Below are 18,907 nucleotides of genomic sequence, written 5' to 3' on the forward strand. Positions count from 1 at the left end.
TCATGGTATATGGGTGACAGTCTAGTTTAGAGTTGCCTGTCAAAGTATTTAGGTAAAATTGCTTTTATTTTATAAATAGGTCATGATGAGATCGGGAGTACTGATGTGGTGCTCTTGAAATTCAATAAAGCTTATTTTAACGAAAAAATAATATTATATTGTATAATCAACAAAAAATGTTCCTCTTTAATCTTCATTTCCTTTGAGAAAACATTTTAATATTGTTTCAGGAGTCCATTTTATAACTATTTTAGATGTTTGTTTGATTATTTTCTTTGAGAACGGCCATGATTTTAGATGTCAAAAGCGTTTGTTCATTTTATAACCATTATGAAAAGGGCTTGTTCTTTAACGGGCTGCCCATACAAGTGTGTGAATAAGCAAGTGTGTCTTAGGATGAGGCCCATGGGAAGGGTGGGCTGGCCTGTCAAGCATTGCTCTACTTTTGTTTTTCCTTTTCTCCGAGCAGTCCTCTAAGCATGATTTCTCGCTCCTAAAGTTTTTCTTTTATGGACGAATTTAACATTTTACTGGATGAAAGTCTCAGCGCATCTCAATGGCAAGGTTTAATTTCTTGAGCTCTAGAATGCAAATTTGATCTCTAAGAGCATCTTCAAGAATGCCCAATAAACACTTCCAATAACTAGTTTTTGGAATGAATAGAAATAACAACGCTCCAATAGTTGTTCAATCCGGTTCCCAAACCGATTCCATCCTGAGACAAATTTATCCCTCCTCTCCAAGCTCTCGAAACCTCCAAAAAAATGGGCAGAGGGAGTAAAACTCCCGCGAGTTACTGCTCATACTAAAAAATCAGCTTCTGGGCCCACATATGGATGATGTGGTAACAATCGAATGAATCTTTTTAGGACCAATCTTTTGGAAACAGTTGGTTGGATGGATATTTTTTCCTCCCAATAATTTTGAATGGGTCCCAAAACTAGTTTTTAGACTTTATTTTTTAGACGCTCTTGGAGATGTTCTAATGCACACATCATCCCATCGTTGTTTCTTTTCAAATATATATCACTATCTTAGTTTACATACATATTAGATACAAGAAAAACATCATAAGGTGTTCAATTTACTATCACACTTACCACTTTCTTCATTTCAAAATATAAGATGTTTTACTTTTATCTTAGGTCAAACTTCTCTAATTTTGATCAAATTTATAGAAAAACAAACTTACATCTACAATACCAAATAAAAACACTATAAAGGCGTTTGGTGGTGGATTTAATGGATGTTACTGATGTTGCGTATGTTGGTGTATTTTTCTATAAATTTAATCAAAGTTAGAGAAGTTTGACTTATAGCAAAAAAATAAGATACAGATAGGGTACAAGGAAATATTTGTAAAAAAAAAAGGTGGGCTTATTCTGCATGCAAAATGACCTATATGAATCATACAAGCTTTTCGGTGAAAGCTTGTATCCATGCCATCAGTCAGATTCATGAAACAAATCAGGAACCACATCCAGCTTATTTTTAGTTTTGGTAAGTTTTCAGGTACTACGATCAAGAGTCCAACGTGAAAGTTGGCAAATAGATGAAGCTCATGGTTAACAAATTTTCATGTCATCCACAGTGAGGGATGGCTCAAGCGACTCTGTTGCCTTAATTAGGTGCTGGCATCCCCTCCCACCACTACTTCTATTATGCCATCATTGGAGCTGGCTCATAAAAGCCCACATGCTGGCAAGGATGGCTCATTGAACCAGAGTATTTCTCCCTCACACTCTCACAGTGAGGCCTCCTTTGGATGCAGAGGGAAGCCACGCCAAGGGAAAGGAGGCCTCGAGGGGGATTTCACTAGACTTATCAAACCCTGTTGTTTCCCTCCCCTAACCCCTTTTCCATTTGGCTTTCCCTCCCGTGGCCTCACTCCCCCTCTGCCTCTGCTGCCTGCTTCACTCCCCTCCGCTTCTGCTGCCTGGTGCTGTGCGCAAATAATAATATAGTTCCAATATTACAGCGGTTGTATAGCTCCCGTTGTATAGCTCAAATGTAGACCAAAATTCAAGCAGTAATAATACAGTTCCAATAGAGATTACGGCTCCAAAATTACAGCTCCAATAGAGATTACGACTCCAAAATTACAGCATAATTACATAGGTAATTTAGCACAAAGCAAGATAGTTCTCAAAGAAGCTTGAATCTGCACCTATTGTCAAAGTACAGCTCCAAAGTCGAAATAATACAGTTCTATTCATCATGGAACACGAACACAAATTAAAAGTTCAATCTTAGCTAGCTACCCTCTACTCCTTTGTGTCCAGTGCTAGCAGCAAAGAGATGAACACACAAGACGAGGCAGGTAGACATTTCATGTCTAATTCTGCAGAAAAAAAAAACATGTAACATAAGTGGAATTAGTAACTTAGCAATGAGATGAACAGAGAAAAAACCAAACAAAGCAGGACGACTGACGAAAAGAATTTTTCACATAGTGCAACTTATCTTAACTCTGAATTTATTTACCACTGCATTTCCATATACTCTTGCCATACTCTCTCTAACACTCCAAATCATGTTCTAACACTACAACAGGTCATGTTCAGATAAACATTCATACAGGTCCAGGTCATTCAGCAGATGAACACTATAGTAGATAAACATTCATTCATTTAGTAGATAAACATTCACACATGTTCTAACACTACAGTAGATGAACACTACAACAATCTCCAATAATCAAATTAGAGGCATCCATTCAGATAAACGTTCAGGTCATCATAAATATCCACAACATCAGATGAACACTACAATAGTCTCTAATGCTAGAAGAAGAGGAGAAAACTAAGACAAGCAAACATACCTGTGAATTTTTTTCTTTAGCCAAACTAGTCGAACAGCTTGATTTTTAGCCATCATAAATATCTGTCGATTCATCTCAGATTGAAAGAGCTCATTAGCATCTGCCTTCTGCTCAATAGTTAGGTCTTCTATACTATCCACAACAACAATGTACTTTTCTACAGAATAGTCATATTCTTTTTTCTTCTTCTCATCTAGTTTTTCCTGATTTTTCTCCATCTGGATCTTTCTCAAGTCTATAAATTCGCCGAGTTTAGCTACCATTTGACTTTGCTTGCATTTTTTTCCACTAGCACTTTGTTGCTCCTCTAGATTGAGATAGGGTGGTGCAGATTGCACTTCTGGCCCTCAATTTCAGAAAAAGGATTTGTACCAAAATTGATGCCAATAGAATCAAAGCCAGCAGCCGTGTCCTGTGTACTTTGCTTAGAGTGACTTCTTTCAATTGGAGGTCATGCTGTCATGTTAGGTGGCTCGGTTGATGTAAAATTCAAATCTTCAGTGGCTATACTTCCTATTAATACACACCAAAGATACACTCTTAGGTATTATTCAAAGTTATTCAGCACCATAGGAACATGTTCATTTAAGAAACAGAGCAAACAAATGGTAAGGCCATAATGATAGATAAAATTGTGGTATTGTTCTTTTAGACTCATGAGCTGAATAAAATAAAGACAAAACTTAGGTATTGTTCTTTTAGACTCATGAGCTGAATAAAATAAAGAGCACACTTAGGTATTGTTCTTTTAGACTCATGAGCTGAATAAAATAAAGAGCACACTTGTACAAAAATTCATGACAATTCTGAATACTCTTACTGCAGCACAGATGAGCTGAATAAAATAAAGAGCACACTTGTACAAAAACAAGAACAACACTAAAACAAGAACAGAAGCAATGAACAGCAAGATGAAAGCATTACCTTCATACAATAATCCAAGTTGTTATATAAAAGAAATGGCTTCTTGCGGAACTTGGGAACTTTGTGGTTATCCTATTGAAGTAAAAAAACATATGATTAGATGGTTTGTATAAAGGTTAGCTGTTATATAAAGGGTTGTTATATAAAGTTGATTCTCCATTTAAGAGATCTAACCTTAATCAACTTTTTCCAACCTTTTGGCTCTGCAATGATCATACCCAAACTGTCGTTTCAGCCAACACCACTTTTCCTCGCTTCTTTTATTATCTTATAACTTCCTTTTAGCTCTTTCTCCTTTTCTTGCACTTGTTGCTTTGTGAAATGTGTCGTTGGAAACATATCATTGAATTTGTTTGTGATATTCCTCCAACCTTCAGCTGTCCAGCTATTTTGTGCCCTGTACATTGGGATATTGACATGCTCTTTCATTACATCCACCAGTCCTTTCTCATACGTGTAGCTCCATGCAGTCCTTGTACCCTGGGATGTTGACATTGCTGAAAAATGGTGAAAGATAAATATAAGCTAAAATTCTAGAAATATAAATGTAAGGTAAAATGCTGAAAATGATGAACGATTCTCCAAATTACCATCTAATTATTATAGGCAGCCCACATCGCTTGCGCGATTTGATCTCGTAATGTGTTGCCATCACTCGATTCTATCTCACTTGGATAACTGTTATCCCCCTCCAGCATATCAACAAAAGTGGTTGGATTGATATATTGTGGTTGGTGATCTAGCCAATTTATCTTGCCCATTGTGTGCTCTAATTATATTGTGAAATACCGCTGCTGCTGCTGTAGGAATCTTGATCTGAGTCTCAATTGGATAGTGTGTTCCCACTTTCAGAATTGAAAACCGTTTTTTCAACACCCCAAATGCCCTTTCAATATGATTCCGAAGTCGTGCATGCTGATGATTAAACAACTCCTTGTAGTTTGCATACTCATTTCTCTGCGATGATCCACGCCTTCTAAAGTTGTCAAGGTGGTACCTAACTCCTCGACACGATGCTATGAATGATGGAGTGTTAGCATATTTGCCATCTACAAGATAGAATTTCCCTGGCGGTACATGAAACCCCTTCGTAAGAGCAGAACGTAGGACTCCTGCATCAGACGCAGATCCTTCCCACCCACAAGAGATGAAAGTGAATTTGAGATCAAAGTCACAAGCGGACATAACATTCTGGGACAATGTCCCTTTTCTGTTTCTAAAAGGAGGGGCCTTATCTTCATTGAGCGTAATAGGGATATGTGTCCCATCGATGGCGCCAATGCAGTTCTACACGTAAAAAGGAACCTAATATTGTTGGAATAGTGTGTTTGGAATGATACAAGGGCAAGCAGCATATATGACTAACCTGGAAGAACGGCATGAACCGAGGGTTTGATAAAATCTTGGCATGTGTTTGGTTTGGATTTGGAAGCTTGACGAATCTATGAGTCAATGTTGGAATTATATCGAAGACCTCATTGACTTTCCTATGAATTGTCTCACCACTGTGTTGGAATGTTTTCTTTAGCATTTCAATGCTAGCATTATGGGAGAGCATGAACAAAAATATTCCTAATTGCTCCTCAATCTTAACACCACGTGTGTCGTGTAATAAGTTTTCTGCTCTGAGAAGATTTGCTATAGCTCTAAAGATCTCAACCTCCATTCTAAACTCTGACTTGCACCAATTTTTGTGGCCTTCTAGGATTTCTTTGACCTTTGTGGCACCAGGAAGAGATGACGTGTGTTCTGGTATCTTTTCATCATAGAGACATGACATGACAACAGGGACAATAACAAAGAAAAGTTCATCGTCCAATTCTTCCTCATCTAACATGAACTGCCTAACATCCTCCTCCGAAGAACCCATTATCTATTATATAGGGAATAGGGATAATATTATTAACTAGGATATAATATAAATAAAAACAAGAATTATAACTAATGTGCCAAACATAAAACAAGAGTTCTATGAACTGCCAAGCATAAAAGGAGTTCTCTGAACTGCAATACAATTTTCAAGTAGACCAAAACAATATTTTCTTTGAGCACTACCCAAAGTAAGTAGACCAAAACAAGTACTTACTTAAGGAGTAGTGGAAGTCTTAACAGCTTTTTTGATATATGTTAATAATGTCGTTGCAACTTCTTTGAGACTTCCAGTCAACTAAGTACTTGTTTCTTGTTAACTCTGATAACTCACATATAGTACTAATTTATAAATTTAACATGCATAATATATTATATATAGGATGTGTTTAATGAACTGCGGCAAACGACGAATGAAAATGTGTGAGTGTTTAGTCACAATTTGGGCAACTAAAGAATGTCACTCAACTGTTTGCCTTTGTGCAACATCAAAATACAAACACAATCCTAAACAGTATATTTTTTATACACTCAAGACCGAGTAAACAATCAAATCACAGCAGCACAACCCTCTCTTCATGATGAACAATCAAATCACACGATCCTGCATCAACCCTTTCACAAACAACATTCAGCACATACCAGATCAGCAAGCAGTCGTCGAGCTTGTTGATGTCATAGCTGAAGTTTACCTCGGTGAGGATGGCCTAGAACTTGAGCTGACATCAAACAAAAAAAAACTTCAAAATCAGCAGAACCAGGAGATCTAGGAGATGGGCGCCATAATCTCCCACAGCACCTTGACTACCTCTTACCCGCGCCCGTCTCATCACCGTACGAATCAGACCTAGGTTAGACCTAGGAGAGGAACTTGGACAGGTTCTTGGAGCTAACTTGGAGTAGATCTTAAAGCTCAGATGGAGGTGGTGGCGGTCGTGAGGCCGGCGACGGAGATGAGGAAGAAGCCGTCGAGGAGCAAGCACGGTGGTGGCGGCGGGGGGCGAGCTCGGTGGCGCTATGGTGGGCGAGCTCGATGGCGGTGGCGCGGGGGGGGGGGGAGGGAGGGGGGCAAGCTCGGTGGCAGCGGTGGGGGCAACGCTGCAGTGACGGTCCTTCCTCTTCGTCGCCCTCACTCGCGCGCTCGCTCGCTCGAGTCAGGGAAGAGCCGCTAGGACCCCTGCGTGCTGGACGAGCTGCCTCGGGGAAAGTACGGGGCTCGGGTCGCCCTCTCTCGGGTGATAGGCTTCCAAATCCAAGGGCGCTTCTCCATGGGGCCGAAATCGGCATAGGAGCCTGGCCCAGGGAAAAGGTAGGGAAACCCCCGTGGATTGGGTCTTCCAAAGGAGGCCTGAGTGGATCGGTAGATCAACGCTCTAGCTTCAATTGAGGATAGATGGTGGTAGGGGCGCAGCTTGCACAGATCCGGTATGGGAAGGGCTGGACCCATGCTTTTCACCACGTTACATGGGCGGGCACATAACCTACACATGCGGCGATACTCATGTGGCGGTGCCCACGCAGTTCTGATTGTGGTCGTTTGCGGTCGTGGCTTGATATGGCCCCGTTCTATGGCGGTTGTGGTGGACGCGATGAGCGGATGGACGAGGTGGTGGCCATCAATAATGGAATCTATATGTCCATCCTTGGTCATTTCACGTGATCTAAATCCACCTTATTTGGGAGCAGTCGATGCTAGCTGGACATCCAAATCTGCGAGTCCGGGCCGAATCCGGCTAATGGCTTCCTTCCTGAGGGTGGCCGGTGGTTGAAGATCAATAGCATATCTAAGGGCCTATCTTGGTTGATGATCCGCGTGGACATCTCCCACCGGGCACCTTGCGGGATGTGGCGTATAATGGTTGTGTTGCCTATGCGACTACTTCTCGCGATGACATATTCAACTATATATGCTTAGTGTCTCCTGTACAATCTTGGAGACCAATGCAAGTTACCTTGACATCGACTAATGGGATTACTTACTTGGGTGATGCATTCCTTATTCACATGGATCGTGTGAATGTTGCTACTTGATACTTGGTGACATGGTCATTGCGGAGTGGAACGTCTAAAGGTTCCAGGTCATGAAGTTCATTGCCGGTCGTAGTTGGTCAAGATTGGGTGGTACGGCGGCATTGCCGTAGAAAGAAGGGGACACAGCACAAAGGGATTTGGATTTAGTGGTACCGATTACTCGTCTTCAGGAAGAAATCTCTAGGTCTGACATTAGTTGCACCTAGCAATGGCCTTGTTGAATGGACTGGTTTGAATAATTCATATATGAAAACCTATGGTTTATACTTTACTGTTTGAACTATGGCCGTGATGGTGCGCGCATACACTGTTTGCTTGTTGGCGGCGTTTTTTTAGACAACTTTTCTCGTGATCCAAGTATTGCCATATTAGGCCCATAACTGCAGATCAAGTTATGTGTTGTGTAGTTTGCCATGACATGATATTTGACATCCTGTCATTTTGCATGCTAAATAGTTATGCAGATGTCGGGACGTAGCACCTTAATGGTCTAATTTAATGAAGACAGTTGTGAAAACTACATTTAGAAAAATCACGTCGATATTCAAATAAAAAGCGTCCTATATTTAGGAACATACGGTGAGTAACACAGGAAAGCCGCTCTAGAAGCAACTGCAGAGGTGACATCAGTGAAAAAGCATATACCAGCAGTAGATGACTGAGTGGAGCATCTACAAAAAGATGGACCAAATATTCAAAGTTCCACAATTACCGGTCCTATTCGATATGGAGAGGGCGAATAATATGGCTCCTTGGTAAAAGCACTGAGATGCCAAAATTCCAGTTATCCTTGCACCTTTTATCTTGTGAATGATAGTCAACTTGGCTGCACAAGTTGGCAGCTTTATCCAAGGCTCGGCCATTGCCGACCATTTGTCTGTGCACTGAATATTCCGTCCACCCATGTGAAATTGCCACGTATCCCCACAAGACTCTGACGTGCTTGCCCTTGCTGCTTTTAATTGGTTTGCAAACCGGAGCTTTCTTGCATAAGGTGGTGGAAATTAACCAAACAAAAGCAAGAAAGCCTTGGAGAAAGCTCCGGTTAGACTGAAAGAACTACACTGATGAATTTTTTACGCCAAGCTAGCCTGATTGGAACCTGAAATTGCCGCACAAGTTTGTGATCCTGACCTGATATACCCAGAGATTATTGTAATTTATGGGCGTGGACGATGGACTGCCCAAGTGTCCATTTTGGGGGGTACATGCACTAACCTAAAGCATTGATGAGCTGTTGCGTTGGGTGCAACCGTGCGAGCGATCGCGATAGCCAACACCCATCTGGCCATCTGCATCCGCGTTTCTGTTTAGCCCTTTATCAGCTAGTGGCCGGGTTCAGTTCAGTCGGTCCTACAACCCCATGGGCCGTGTCAGCCGCCCCCAAATTATCGTATCCTTTTGGTTGGCCAAAGGACACGATAAAACTGCCACACACGTTGTGGGTGGGCGACGGTTTCCAGTGGCACACACGGTACAATACGAACTGCTAGCTTGAGTGACAAGAGGGAGACAACGAGACAGCAGAACAGAACACGCCATACCGCCATGGATTAGATTTGCAGAGATGAGATGTCACGTGCCCCCGCAACGAAAACATTGCAGGAGTAGTATAATTATTTATAATCAGACCACAACACAACGTTTCGGAACTAATCAATTCAGAATAAGAGCGTTTACAGCGTGTTGGAAAGCGTCAAAGGAGACCGAGGCAAGGCTTTCAGAAGTTCTTTTTTTAATGGTACAGGAGGGGTAGGTTCCCTATTGGTTATATATTAAAAGAAAAAAAAAGTTTTTACATCAGAATCAAGAACAAGAAGGAAAAAAACAAAAATTACAAAACAAACTGTAACCATGAGCCGATGGTATTTTACCTTTTGCCTTGTATAAAACTCTGGAGAATTTCTTTCTGAAAATTTCTTTACATGTTTGTATTGTGGCTGCTTGATCTTCAAAGATTAAATCATTTCTTGTTGTCCATATACTCTAGGACATGATGACTATTACCTCCATGAAGAAGGGTTGTGCTAATTGAAGGATTTCAGAGTTTGATATCTAGTCATATTGTCATCAACCTGCAGACCAATCAAATTCCAATACTGTTTGTAGAAGGGGCAGTATAGAAACAGATGCAAGACAGATTCCTCTATATTATTCTGACACAGTACACATGTGTAATAGGATAGTTGCATATTGTATTAAGCCTGTTTTTCGGAAGAAGAAAAAAAGACTTTATATTTTACTTAACAACTGCATTTCCATAACCATTTGTATGCTGAGCCTTCATTGTTCTGTATGCCTTACTCGGAATATATCTCCACGTGACATGATCAGTTGATCACATCCACATCATCTGCCAGTACTCCACAATAATGCAGCAAAAGCAAGAGATTACTGCTCCTGATTAATTAGACCAGCCGGCTGCCATTCTGCCATGCACGACACGTCGTCTCGATCGGGAATTGCAGGTCCATCTGAATAGTACAGTACAATACATCACCAATGTGAAGCCGGATGACCTCTCGTTCGTTCCTTCACGCGGCATCGATGGTTATCCGACGTAGCATTGGTTGGTCAATTTAGTTGGTTGTTGTTGGCCTCTACGTATTTCCTATTTAATTGCCCTCTGAATTCTGTTTCCTGCTCCAGGTTTAGATGCTACTGGTGTTGGGTTCGCATCGGCTTACAGCAGTTTTCTTCGGATCCCGACCGACTTTCTGAGTAGCGTGTGGATGCCTGCCAAGGAAATTTGAATTGAAAGTTACACGGGCTTTACCGTCTGGATCATGTCCACTACGAGAAAACGATGGGTGCGTGCTGCGTGGTTAGAAAGATGTTGAAAACATTGATTTGGGGTTGCAATGTTTTCCTCCGTGGGATTTATTTTCAGAATCCATCTAATTGCTAATGATTTCAGGTTTAACATGGCCTAGAATTGCGGTAAGTGATGTGGATCGAAAAAACTATATGCATGACTAATAAGAGTTTATAGACCTAAAGTGAGAATCCAAAAATAAATTTAATAACCCTTGTTGCATTTCGCTCAAAACAAATTTATGGATGAGAACTTTTAGAGTGTGTAATAGAATTTTCATTTAGATATATATCAATACTAAGAATTTCACTTTTAGAAGTCTAGGCTTTGTTTGGTTTCTATTACCAGCAATGTGACACTAATTCACTGTTTTAATTAAGCTGAGGATGGAATACTTCATATTTTTTTTCCTTATGAAACGTATTGCAGTGCTATTAAATTTATTTTCCATTTTTTAAGAAATACATAACAAAACAGATACTCACGTGAACATATGCGCGCTCACTCTTGTGATTGCACACAAACACCCTTGACACAATGCTGAGAGCTTCTCGGTTGGTAAATAGTACCACTAGACTTACTTAAGCTGGAACTCCACTACTCGAGTATGCTCATTTCTATATAATCATAAAATTTCTCATACTATTGTATCATAAAAATCACATAGTTCTTTGTAGTTCAACAATCAGGAGCATACTGTCCCCCGATATAACCATGAACTCATGCTTCAAAGATACATGTTTTCTCAAGAAACTCTGGTCCATTTTGGTGAACAAACTCTTCGAACACTGCACTTACGGTACTCTCGCGGTGCACGTAAATAAGAAGTGACCCGAAGCCACATGGTTCAACACTTCAACTCCTATGTCAAAAATATTGAACTCCAAAAGGAAGAATTTTTTTTTTTGAAACGGCACCGCCCTTTTAGCCTCGTTTGTAACGTGGAGAACAGGAATTTCCATCGGACTTGTAATAAGCTAAGAAAATATAGAAATTTAGTAAGGGTCAGTTTGGTATACTCTATCTTCTGCGGCTTCAGCTGAAGTTCTACCAAATAGACTATTTGGTCAAAAACGACTCCGTCTATGAAGTACTGGAGGAGCCCGAACCATTTTATACGGAGAAGGCGGAGAAAAAAAAATCGGTTCCTCCGGCTCCAGACCATATCGATGAAAGGAAAAAAAAGTTGCAAACCTTTTTAATTAATACCGACTGTTGCCGCCAGTCGCCAGCGCGCCCTGGCCTATCCCCATCTTCCCCTCTTCCCCGTGGGGGGAGTTTTTTATTCGCACGCTCCCACTCCCCCCGGCACCACGAGCAAAGCAAAGCAAAGCGCCGCAGCCTTTGCCTCCCTCCCCCCTGTCCGCGCTCCCTCGCTCCCTCCTCGCCCATCCGCCCACCAGGCCACGCCGCCACCTCCCCCCTCAGCTCTCCACGCTCGCGTCCAGCGGCCCCGCACCGAGAAACCCTAATCCCGAGGCCGCTCCACACCGGCTCCTTTTGCGGCCGGCGGCACCGAGGCGCGCCACCGCCATGTCCGTCCCCGGCGTTGCTTCCCGCGCCGCCGACCGCTTCTACTGCCCCCCAGCCCGCCGCCACCTCCTCGACAAGCAGCAGAAACAGCACCCGCCGCTGACTGCGGCGGCAGTCGAGGAGCCGGCGAAGCCGACGCCGGAGCTCCGGCGAGATCCTCCCCCTTCGCCGGCGCTGGAGACGGCGACGGCGGCGAATAATCTCGAGAGCTTCATCGCCTCCACCGCCGTCCGCGTGCCCGCACGGCGCCATCCCCGGGTGCATCCTCTCCTCCAGCGCCTGTCGCCTGCTCGCCGCTCGTGCCTTGGCGTTCGACGACTGACTGAAGGGGGTCCGGTTGGGCTGTTTTCCGTGCGCTTGCAGGCGGGCACGCGAGGGAGGGGCGCAGGCGCGGACGGACACGGGGGCGCGCCGTACTACGAGCTCGCGGATCTGTGGGACGCGTTCGGGGAGTGGAGCGCGTACGGCGCCGGCGTGCCGCTGCTGCTCAATGGCACGGACGGCGTCGTGCAGTACTACGTGCCCTTCCTCTCGGCTATCCAGCTCTATGGCTCGCGGCCGTCAAGCAAGAGGTATAGTATAACGGCCGCACTCTTCTGTTGGGATGTTACCGTCGTTTAATTGGTCAGGCTCCGTGTGATATTGGTGGTTTCTGCTCCTTTTGCTCTTGTATGCTCTGAGATCATTCGATGAATTCGCCTTAAGAGGGAATATTTACTTGATGTAATTTGCGGGTACCAACGTTGAATTGAATGGGATGGCATTGTGGACAATGACTTACTCTGGTCTGTTATTCTGTGGATATGTTAGGCAAAACGTATTTGAAGGGTTTTTACCAGTCTTTTGTATGTTTTCCAGATATGCTGAACCCAGGTCAATACGGGGAAAATGCTGAGGTGCAGCGTCTGGCTGCTAATGAGCAGCTCATGAGTTGTGCTAATTTAATGCTTTTTGGTGTCATAATTGAATTCATCATTAAATCAAATACACAAAGAAAGGAAACAAAAATGAAGAAAGTTCTTGACTTCTTGTAGTTTCGCATGAGCTTCTGCCTCATGGTCTTGCTAGTTGTATGGAACTAATGGATGCATGTTATCATGACATGTTCATGATTAAGCTGGTCGAGGTGCTCTTCTTGAACCATAATCTCTTTGCCAATATTTTACATATTTCAATTGTTGATGAGGGTCTTCCTTAAATATCATAGTGACCATTTCCTGGTATCTGACAATGTGTCTGATTTTACCTTTAATCTTGCAGCACTACTTGGTGTGGACTTTCTCTGCAGTTCATTTCAAAAACCTGTCTGAATATTTTCCATGTTGCTGTAGTTAGTCTTGGTTAGGCATCTGAACAAAGTACACTCCATTTTTTTCAGATTAAGTAAGCTCTCATACTTTAATGCTGCATGAGCTTCTGTATTATGTCGTGTTTGGTTTGCCCAAGCTAGTCAAGCTAAAATTTGGTACCATTGACCATTTTGGCTACCATTTGGTTGGGTTAAAAAATGTGGCATGGCGCCTCTCCCTTTGGCTACCTAGGTTCAATTCGATGGACAAAGTTGGCCAAAATTAAGGCAACTAAATTGATGACTTCAATTTGCATTCCATATTTTGGCTTTGCTACTTGGTGACAGATTTGGGTGCAAATCAAACAGCCCCAGCTGGATGTTCACACTATCATAGTTAGACTTGATTAGGCATCTGAGTGCATATTTTGTTGAACAAATTAGATTCTTTTTTCTTCAGAACAACACCCCCTTTTTTATTTCTCAAAATGACAAGTAATAATTCAGTCAGGGTAACTTGTCCAAGGTTGTCAGCTTAGTTTTAGACACCAGGATTGTGAGTGGACTGATCAGATGAACGGTGTATCGGCCCAATCATTGGTTTTACCAGTCAGATTGTGATTCACGTCACTAATGGTAATAGTATTAAACCAAAGGTTAACTGTACTTCATGCTCAAGTTGCCTAATACCATAGTTCAGAACAACTCTGACCGACTTCTGAGAGCTGGAATTTAAGCTATCAACAAACCTAGCAAAGCCCTGAACTAGCACAAGGAAGTGGCCATGAAAGCTGCTCCTACACCTCAAAGGATTGCTCCCACTACTTGTAATTACATCACATTTCCATAAAAAGCATTCTAAGTTAATGCCATCTGTTCTGAAGTATTGCAAACAATATATATTTTCCTATAATGATACCATTTCTTTCATTCTATTCTTTTATATTTCTTAGAAAAATTATATGACAATAATTTCATCTGTGGTATTGATTCAAAAATAGGCTGTCAGAATTGTTTGAACACAGAAAGAATGATTGTGTTACTGCACTGCTTGTTATTTAGTTACTGCTCCTGCAGGCTTCAACTTGGATGATAAATCTTTGGCTGGCTTCCCTCAAAGATGAAATTTTATGTCTTGAGGCAGCCAGACTTCCCTGAAATTTTTTTCGAAACTTATAAAACACAGTTTTCCCAGAAGTCTCTGATTTGTTTTTCGGGAACAAAAGCCTCTGATTCATAATTATTTTGCATTTTTTATTACGATAGCATTTATCTTCTTGTAGATAATGGAGGTAATCTCTGGCCTTTGCAACAAACCAAGGATGGACGTGGACATTTTTTCTCTCTTTTAAAACGTGAGCACTAGGATTTAAAATTTAAACCTTGGTGGGTGGAGTCGTGCACCCACAACTCTAGACAACAGAAACTGATTTGTTTAGATCGAAAGATAACTAGTTACCAGTGAATCAATAGATTAGAAAGCTCGCTTGTGTTTTATTTTCTGTCAAGCTTAGAAACATTTTGTGCTATTTCTTCTGTGATGCATTAATTAGTACAATTATTGTGTACTCTTCTGATCAACTTTCCCTATACAATGATGATCTTTTATTCCTTTTTGTTTTCAACTGCAGACGATTTAATGAAGACAGTGATGATGGCAGTTCTCCAGACACAAGTAGTGATGTAAGCAGTGTGAGTGATAATGAAAGGTCCATTGGAATAACAACCCAGTGCTTAGCAGAAAATATTTGCACCGATCAAGAAGATTTTTCCAGTGATGACAGTGATTCCAGAAACCAGGAATCATCCCCTATTTTCCAATATGTGGAGCATGATGCACCATATGGAAGACAACCTTTAGCAGATATGGTATGCCTTTTGTGGTTCTTGCCCAACCAAATGTTGTATTTGTAACCTAGATGACAGTTGTTCTTTTATTAATACCTACAGATTTCAGTATTTGCACGTACGTTTCCTGATCTAACGACATACAAGAGTTGTGATCTTCTGCCATCCAGTTGGATTTCTGTAGCCTGGTAATTCCTTTAACTCGTTTAGCTATTGACTCATTACTTACATCTCTGTATTAAGCAATGGAAGTTGTGCAGGTATCCCATATACCGGATACCAACAGGACCCACGCTACAAGATCTAGATGCTTGCTTCTTAACATTCCATTCATTGTCAACAGCACTAGATGGTGAGCTCTCTTGTTTCTTCTTTGTGCAAAATGATACTAACTAGCATTCGCTGCCCTGTCCAAATTAGATGTCTAGTTGCGTATCAAAAGAAACTGTAAACATGAAGAATTGCAATTCTGAATCATCTGCTAATTGAGATGCAACATGGACAGGTATGTTAACTGGGCGTCCTGAGACAAATAACTTCCATAACAATAAAATTGCTGATGTTCCTGGGAAGATCACACTGCCTCTGATTGGTCTAGCTTCTTACAAACTACATGGTTCCATGTGGATGTCAAATCAGCACCATGAACAGCAGTTAACTACATCTCTTCTGAAAGCTGCTGATGACTGGCTTTGCCAGCGGCAAGTAGATCATCCAGATTACCGCTTCTTCCTCTCACACTAAAATTGGAACTTGATCCATGCTATCGCCTGAATACCACCGCTCAGATGCCATTAGTTAATCTATGAACTTGCATTATAGCTATATAGTCCACAAGCACAAATATCAATATCCTTTGAGTATTATCATTTGTGGGGCTTCGTTTATGTTATAGCCCGGTATTGATATCTAGGTCAGGATTAGGTGGTGGTTGTTTTGCTGTTGTGCTGTAGGAACTAGTTAGACATAGATCACCTAAATCGTTTTCAGTAGCAAATAAGGGTGGATGCTGTGCAGCTGAGCTAGGTAGGTGGTGATTGGAGTGGTGGAGTGATGTACATTGGTTTTGCTTCAGAGGTGGTTCTTGGATATATTGATGATGGCGATAAATTATTTTTTTAATTTCCCTCATTGGGTTCTATATGTTGTAACCTATATATTTCTCTGAGTGCGGGAACTACAATCATATATGTACTTGATAGATTATACAGATACTATTTTCATTTTCTGTGCTTATTGCTTGAAAACAGTTGCAAATGTTGGTGTTGCTGGACAAAAATATACTTCATCAGGCCACGAATATAAGCCCACTATTTAGGACATTGATGCAGTCTCTAATATGACACTTTGATTAGCAATATTCATAGAAATGTATTATCTTAAATGATAATAGTTATATATTATGAAAGCATTTGTCATGTTGAATCCAATTATGCTAATCTTGTATTGCCAATCGTTATAGAAATATCTAAAATTTTAGATACTGATGTCATAGACTCATAGTGATTAGCCCAGATGGTCATAGACTCATATCTAAAATCTGGTTTTGGATTAGCCCAGATGGGCTTACATTTGTGATTTTAAGTAGTTAATTGAAGTGACATCTCCAATATGACATGATACTAGTTCAAAAGGGTGAATTGATGTCCAGTTGTCCACATCAATGCATAGATAAGATGATCAGGGAGCCCTGTCGTGGCTTCTATATGTAGGAATTTTCAGATTTTACCGGCTACTGGTAAGTGATGCCAAGAACAATATTTCCAGAATATTCGGTGAGTATTTGTTGTATTTGAGGAACATGAGTGAACACAGACACGTTGCTGTGCCAGCCATCAGAAACAAGCGGATACTATACTGTACTGTAGTGTGTATAGTTTGTAGGTCTAGCGTGCCCACCGGGCGTGTGTGGCTGTAGTGTGTGTTTGTGTGGCTTAAAAAAAAACAAGCAGATACGGGCACACCACATTTCAAGATTCTATTTGGGTCATTACTTATTGCTGAACAACGATTTACACAGGAAGATACACTCTCCAACAGAGAACAGATACCCAGACTGCTTGCTACTTGGCAACGTTGCACCTGAAACTGAGAAGCTGAAACAAGCATGCACGAAAAGAGAGCGAGAAAGGAGCTGGCACAAAACAAAAGCACACCGCAATATAGCACCACTGGCCCGGCTGACACACACGGCAGCGGCTTGGCTTCAGGAACGGACGCCTGAGGCCTTGCCAACGCCAGATGCCGTCGCCGGTGGGTGGCCGCGGTCGCAGTGGCAAGGGCTCGAGCTGAACGCGGCGTGGGTCTCTGCCGCGGCGGTGACGCTGGTTTCGCCATTGGGCGCGCCATCTTGAGCCGTGCGGGGCGACGGTTGGTTCCCGTGGCCGGTGGCAGGGCTAGGACCATCGTTTGTGGGTGGGTTATACATGATCTCCACGGCCGGGGCACCGCCGGCGCCTGCCGCAGGCGTGTGTCGCGCGAGCGCTTGCGCGGCCAAGAGCTGCACGACCAGGAGAATGGGGAGGAGAGCTCCGGTGAGGTACCCGCCTGCCATTGCTTGCCTAGCTAATGCCTGTCGTGAAATGAGGTCTGGGGAAGGACGGGAGGGAAGTGTTTATGTGTTCAGTGCTGAGACTGATCGAGACAAGGTGATGGCTTAGAACGTGTGTGCCATGGATGCCTTATATAGGCAAGCTTGAGATAGCGAGTGACACACTGTGGAAGGATACGATGTTTGAGTCTTGCAGCTTAAGGTGGTGCTAGCATCAGCAGTGTAGTGGGAATCAGAAATTTGAACCAGAAACATCCTGCCGTCAGCATAGCATTTGAGGTTTGATTGCAGTAATTTGTAGAGTGTATTACTGTATTTGGGAATGACACATGGAAGTGGCAACGGCGCCGGTAGGTAGCATTTGTGGGGCTAACCCACTAATGACTTCACTGGGACTGACCAAGAATTCGACAATCATTTGCATGAATTATACAGGAGGCAAGGATCTTTTAGAATAAAAGTTCCTGATCGAATCATGTTTCCGTCAGATCCTGAATGCAACACTCATCCATTTGTTTGGTCTGAAAATGGAACATTTTGTTCAATACCATCTCAACCCCAAGCACATGTACTTTACAAACAAAATGATGGACAGTATCATGCAATATCGAAAGCATGTAGTAGGATAATTCCATGATAGACTTGTAATCTATTCCAAGATGAGTTGGCTACTTAGATCATTAGTTGTAACAAGCCAAGAGCTCATGTAAGTGTACGAACAAAAATTTTACGCCCTGCTTGTCACTGTTCGAAGCCAAGCCTACTCTGTGCTGTCGATGTCGAGTGTTTGTATACACGCAAGATCCCCTTCTACCCCATCCCCTATTCTTAACAAGTTTAGAGTACTTCTCTACCTTTATTCTTTGCTCTTTCCTGCACTTTTTCATTTACAGAAAATCTAGTGCTTCAAGTTCTGCATTGGACGACAGAAAAATGGTGCCATACGCACCAAGAATATATCTGCAACCATTATTACTAATTGTTTAAATTAGTTGGAACCTAAAGAAGCCAAGAGTGTTTGTCTAACCAGTATTGTCATAGGGGTGCCCCCAAATGGAATGAAAGTACCGGCGGAAATGGATGGGAAAAGGCATGTTTGGTTTATGCCCCATCTTGCCCTACCAAATTTTGGTCATGACCGAATCATGGGCAATACTAAAACGTTGGTAACGTTGTGTTTGGATTGTAGTCAAGCCAAATCAATTCAACTTCTTAGTATGATTAGGC

The 18,907-nt window shown here is 42.1% G+C and overlaps 2 protein-coding genes across 3 annotated transcripts; one reads left to right on the forward strand and one right to left on the reverse strand.

Moving 5' to 3' along the window:
- Positions 1 to 1,995: 1,995 nt before the first annotated feature.
- On the reverse strand, positions 1,996 to 6,599 carry LOC101753681. 2 transcript variants are annotated; one of them, XM_004967481.2, is made up of 8 exons: positions 6,414 to 6,599; positions 6,257 to 6,333; positions 5,112 to 5,618; positions 4,336 to 5,032; positions 3,920 to 4,242; positions 3,746 to 3,817; positions 2,822 to 3,334; positions 1,996 to 2,341 (listed from the first exon to the last, which is right to left on the reverse strand). In XM_004967481.2, exons 3-4 carry the CDS (start codon positions 5,613 to 5,615, stop codon positions 4,445 to 4,447), a joined length of 1,092 nt encoding a protein of 363 aa, XP_004967538.1. In that variant the 5' UTR covers positions 5,616 to 5,618; positions 6,257 to 6,333; positions 6,414 to 6,599; the 3' UTR covers positions 1,996 to 2,341; positions 2,822 to 3,334; positions 3,746 to 3,817; positions 3,920 to 4,242; positions 4,336 to 4,444. The 2 variants fall into 2 exon arrangements, 1 of the variants encoding a protein (XP_004967538.1); XR_001164064.2 differs by lacking the exons at positions 4,336 to 5,032; positions 5,112 to 5,618.
- Positions 6,600 to 11,737: 5,138 nt separating this feature from the next.
- On the forward strand, positions 11,738 to 16,365 carry LOC101754090. The gene is made up of 6 exons (XM_004967483.3): positions 11,738 to 12,251; positions 12,357 to 12,565; positions 14,913 to 15,150; positions 15,232 to 15,317; positions 15,390 to 15,481; positions 15,635 to 16,365. The coding sequence occupies exons 1-6, from the start codon at positions 11,994 to 11,996 to the stop codon at positions 15,871 to 15,873; spliced, it is 1,122 nt and encodes a 373-aa protein (XP_004967540.1). The 5' UTR covers positions 11,738 to 11,993; the 3' UTR covers positions 15,874 to 16,365.
- Positions 16,366 to 18,907: the final 2,542 nt, after the last annotated feature.

This window comes from Setaria italica, chromosome V, assembly GCF_000263155.2.
Source record: "Setaria italica strain Yugu1 chromosome V, Setaria_italica_v2.0, whole genome shotgun sequence".
NCBI classification, from domain to species: Eukaryota; Viridiplantae; Streptophyta; class Magnoliopsida; order Poales; family Poaceae; genus Setaria; species Setaria italica.

Bases quoted from the DNA above. Each gene is read 5' to 3' on its own strand.
- LOC101753681 (XM_004967481.2), bottom strand. From the start codon at position 5,615: ATGGGTTCTTCGGAGGAGGATGTTAGGCAGTTCATGTTAGATGAGGAA. The intron at 5,033-5,111 runs GTTAGTCATATA...TTTTACGTGTAG, and splicing joins GGTTCATGCCGTTCTTCCAG to AACTGCATTGGCGCCATCGA.
- LOC101754090 (XM_004967483.3), top strand. From the start codon at position 11,994: ATGTCCGTCCCCGGCGTTGCTTCCCGCGCCGCCGACCGCTTCTACTGC. The intron at 12,566-14,912 runs GTATAGTATAAC...TTTCAACTGCAG, and splicing joins TCGCGGCCGTCAAGCAAGAG to ACGATTTAATGAAGACAGTG. The intron at 15,151-15,231 runs GTATGCCTTTTG...TAATACCTACAG, and splicing joins GACAACCTTTAGCAGATATG to ATTTCAGTATTTGCACGTAC.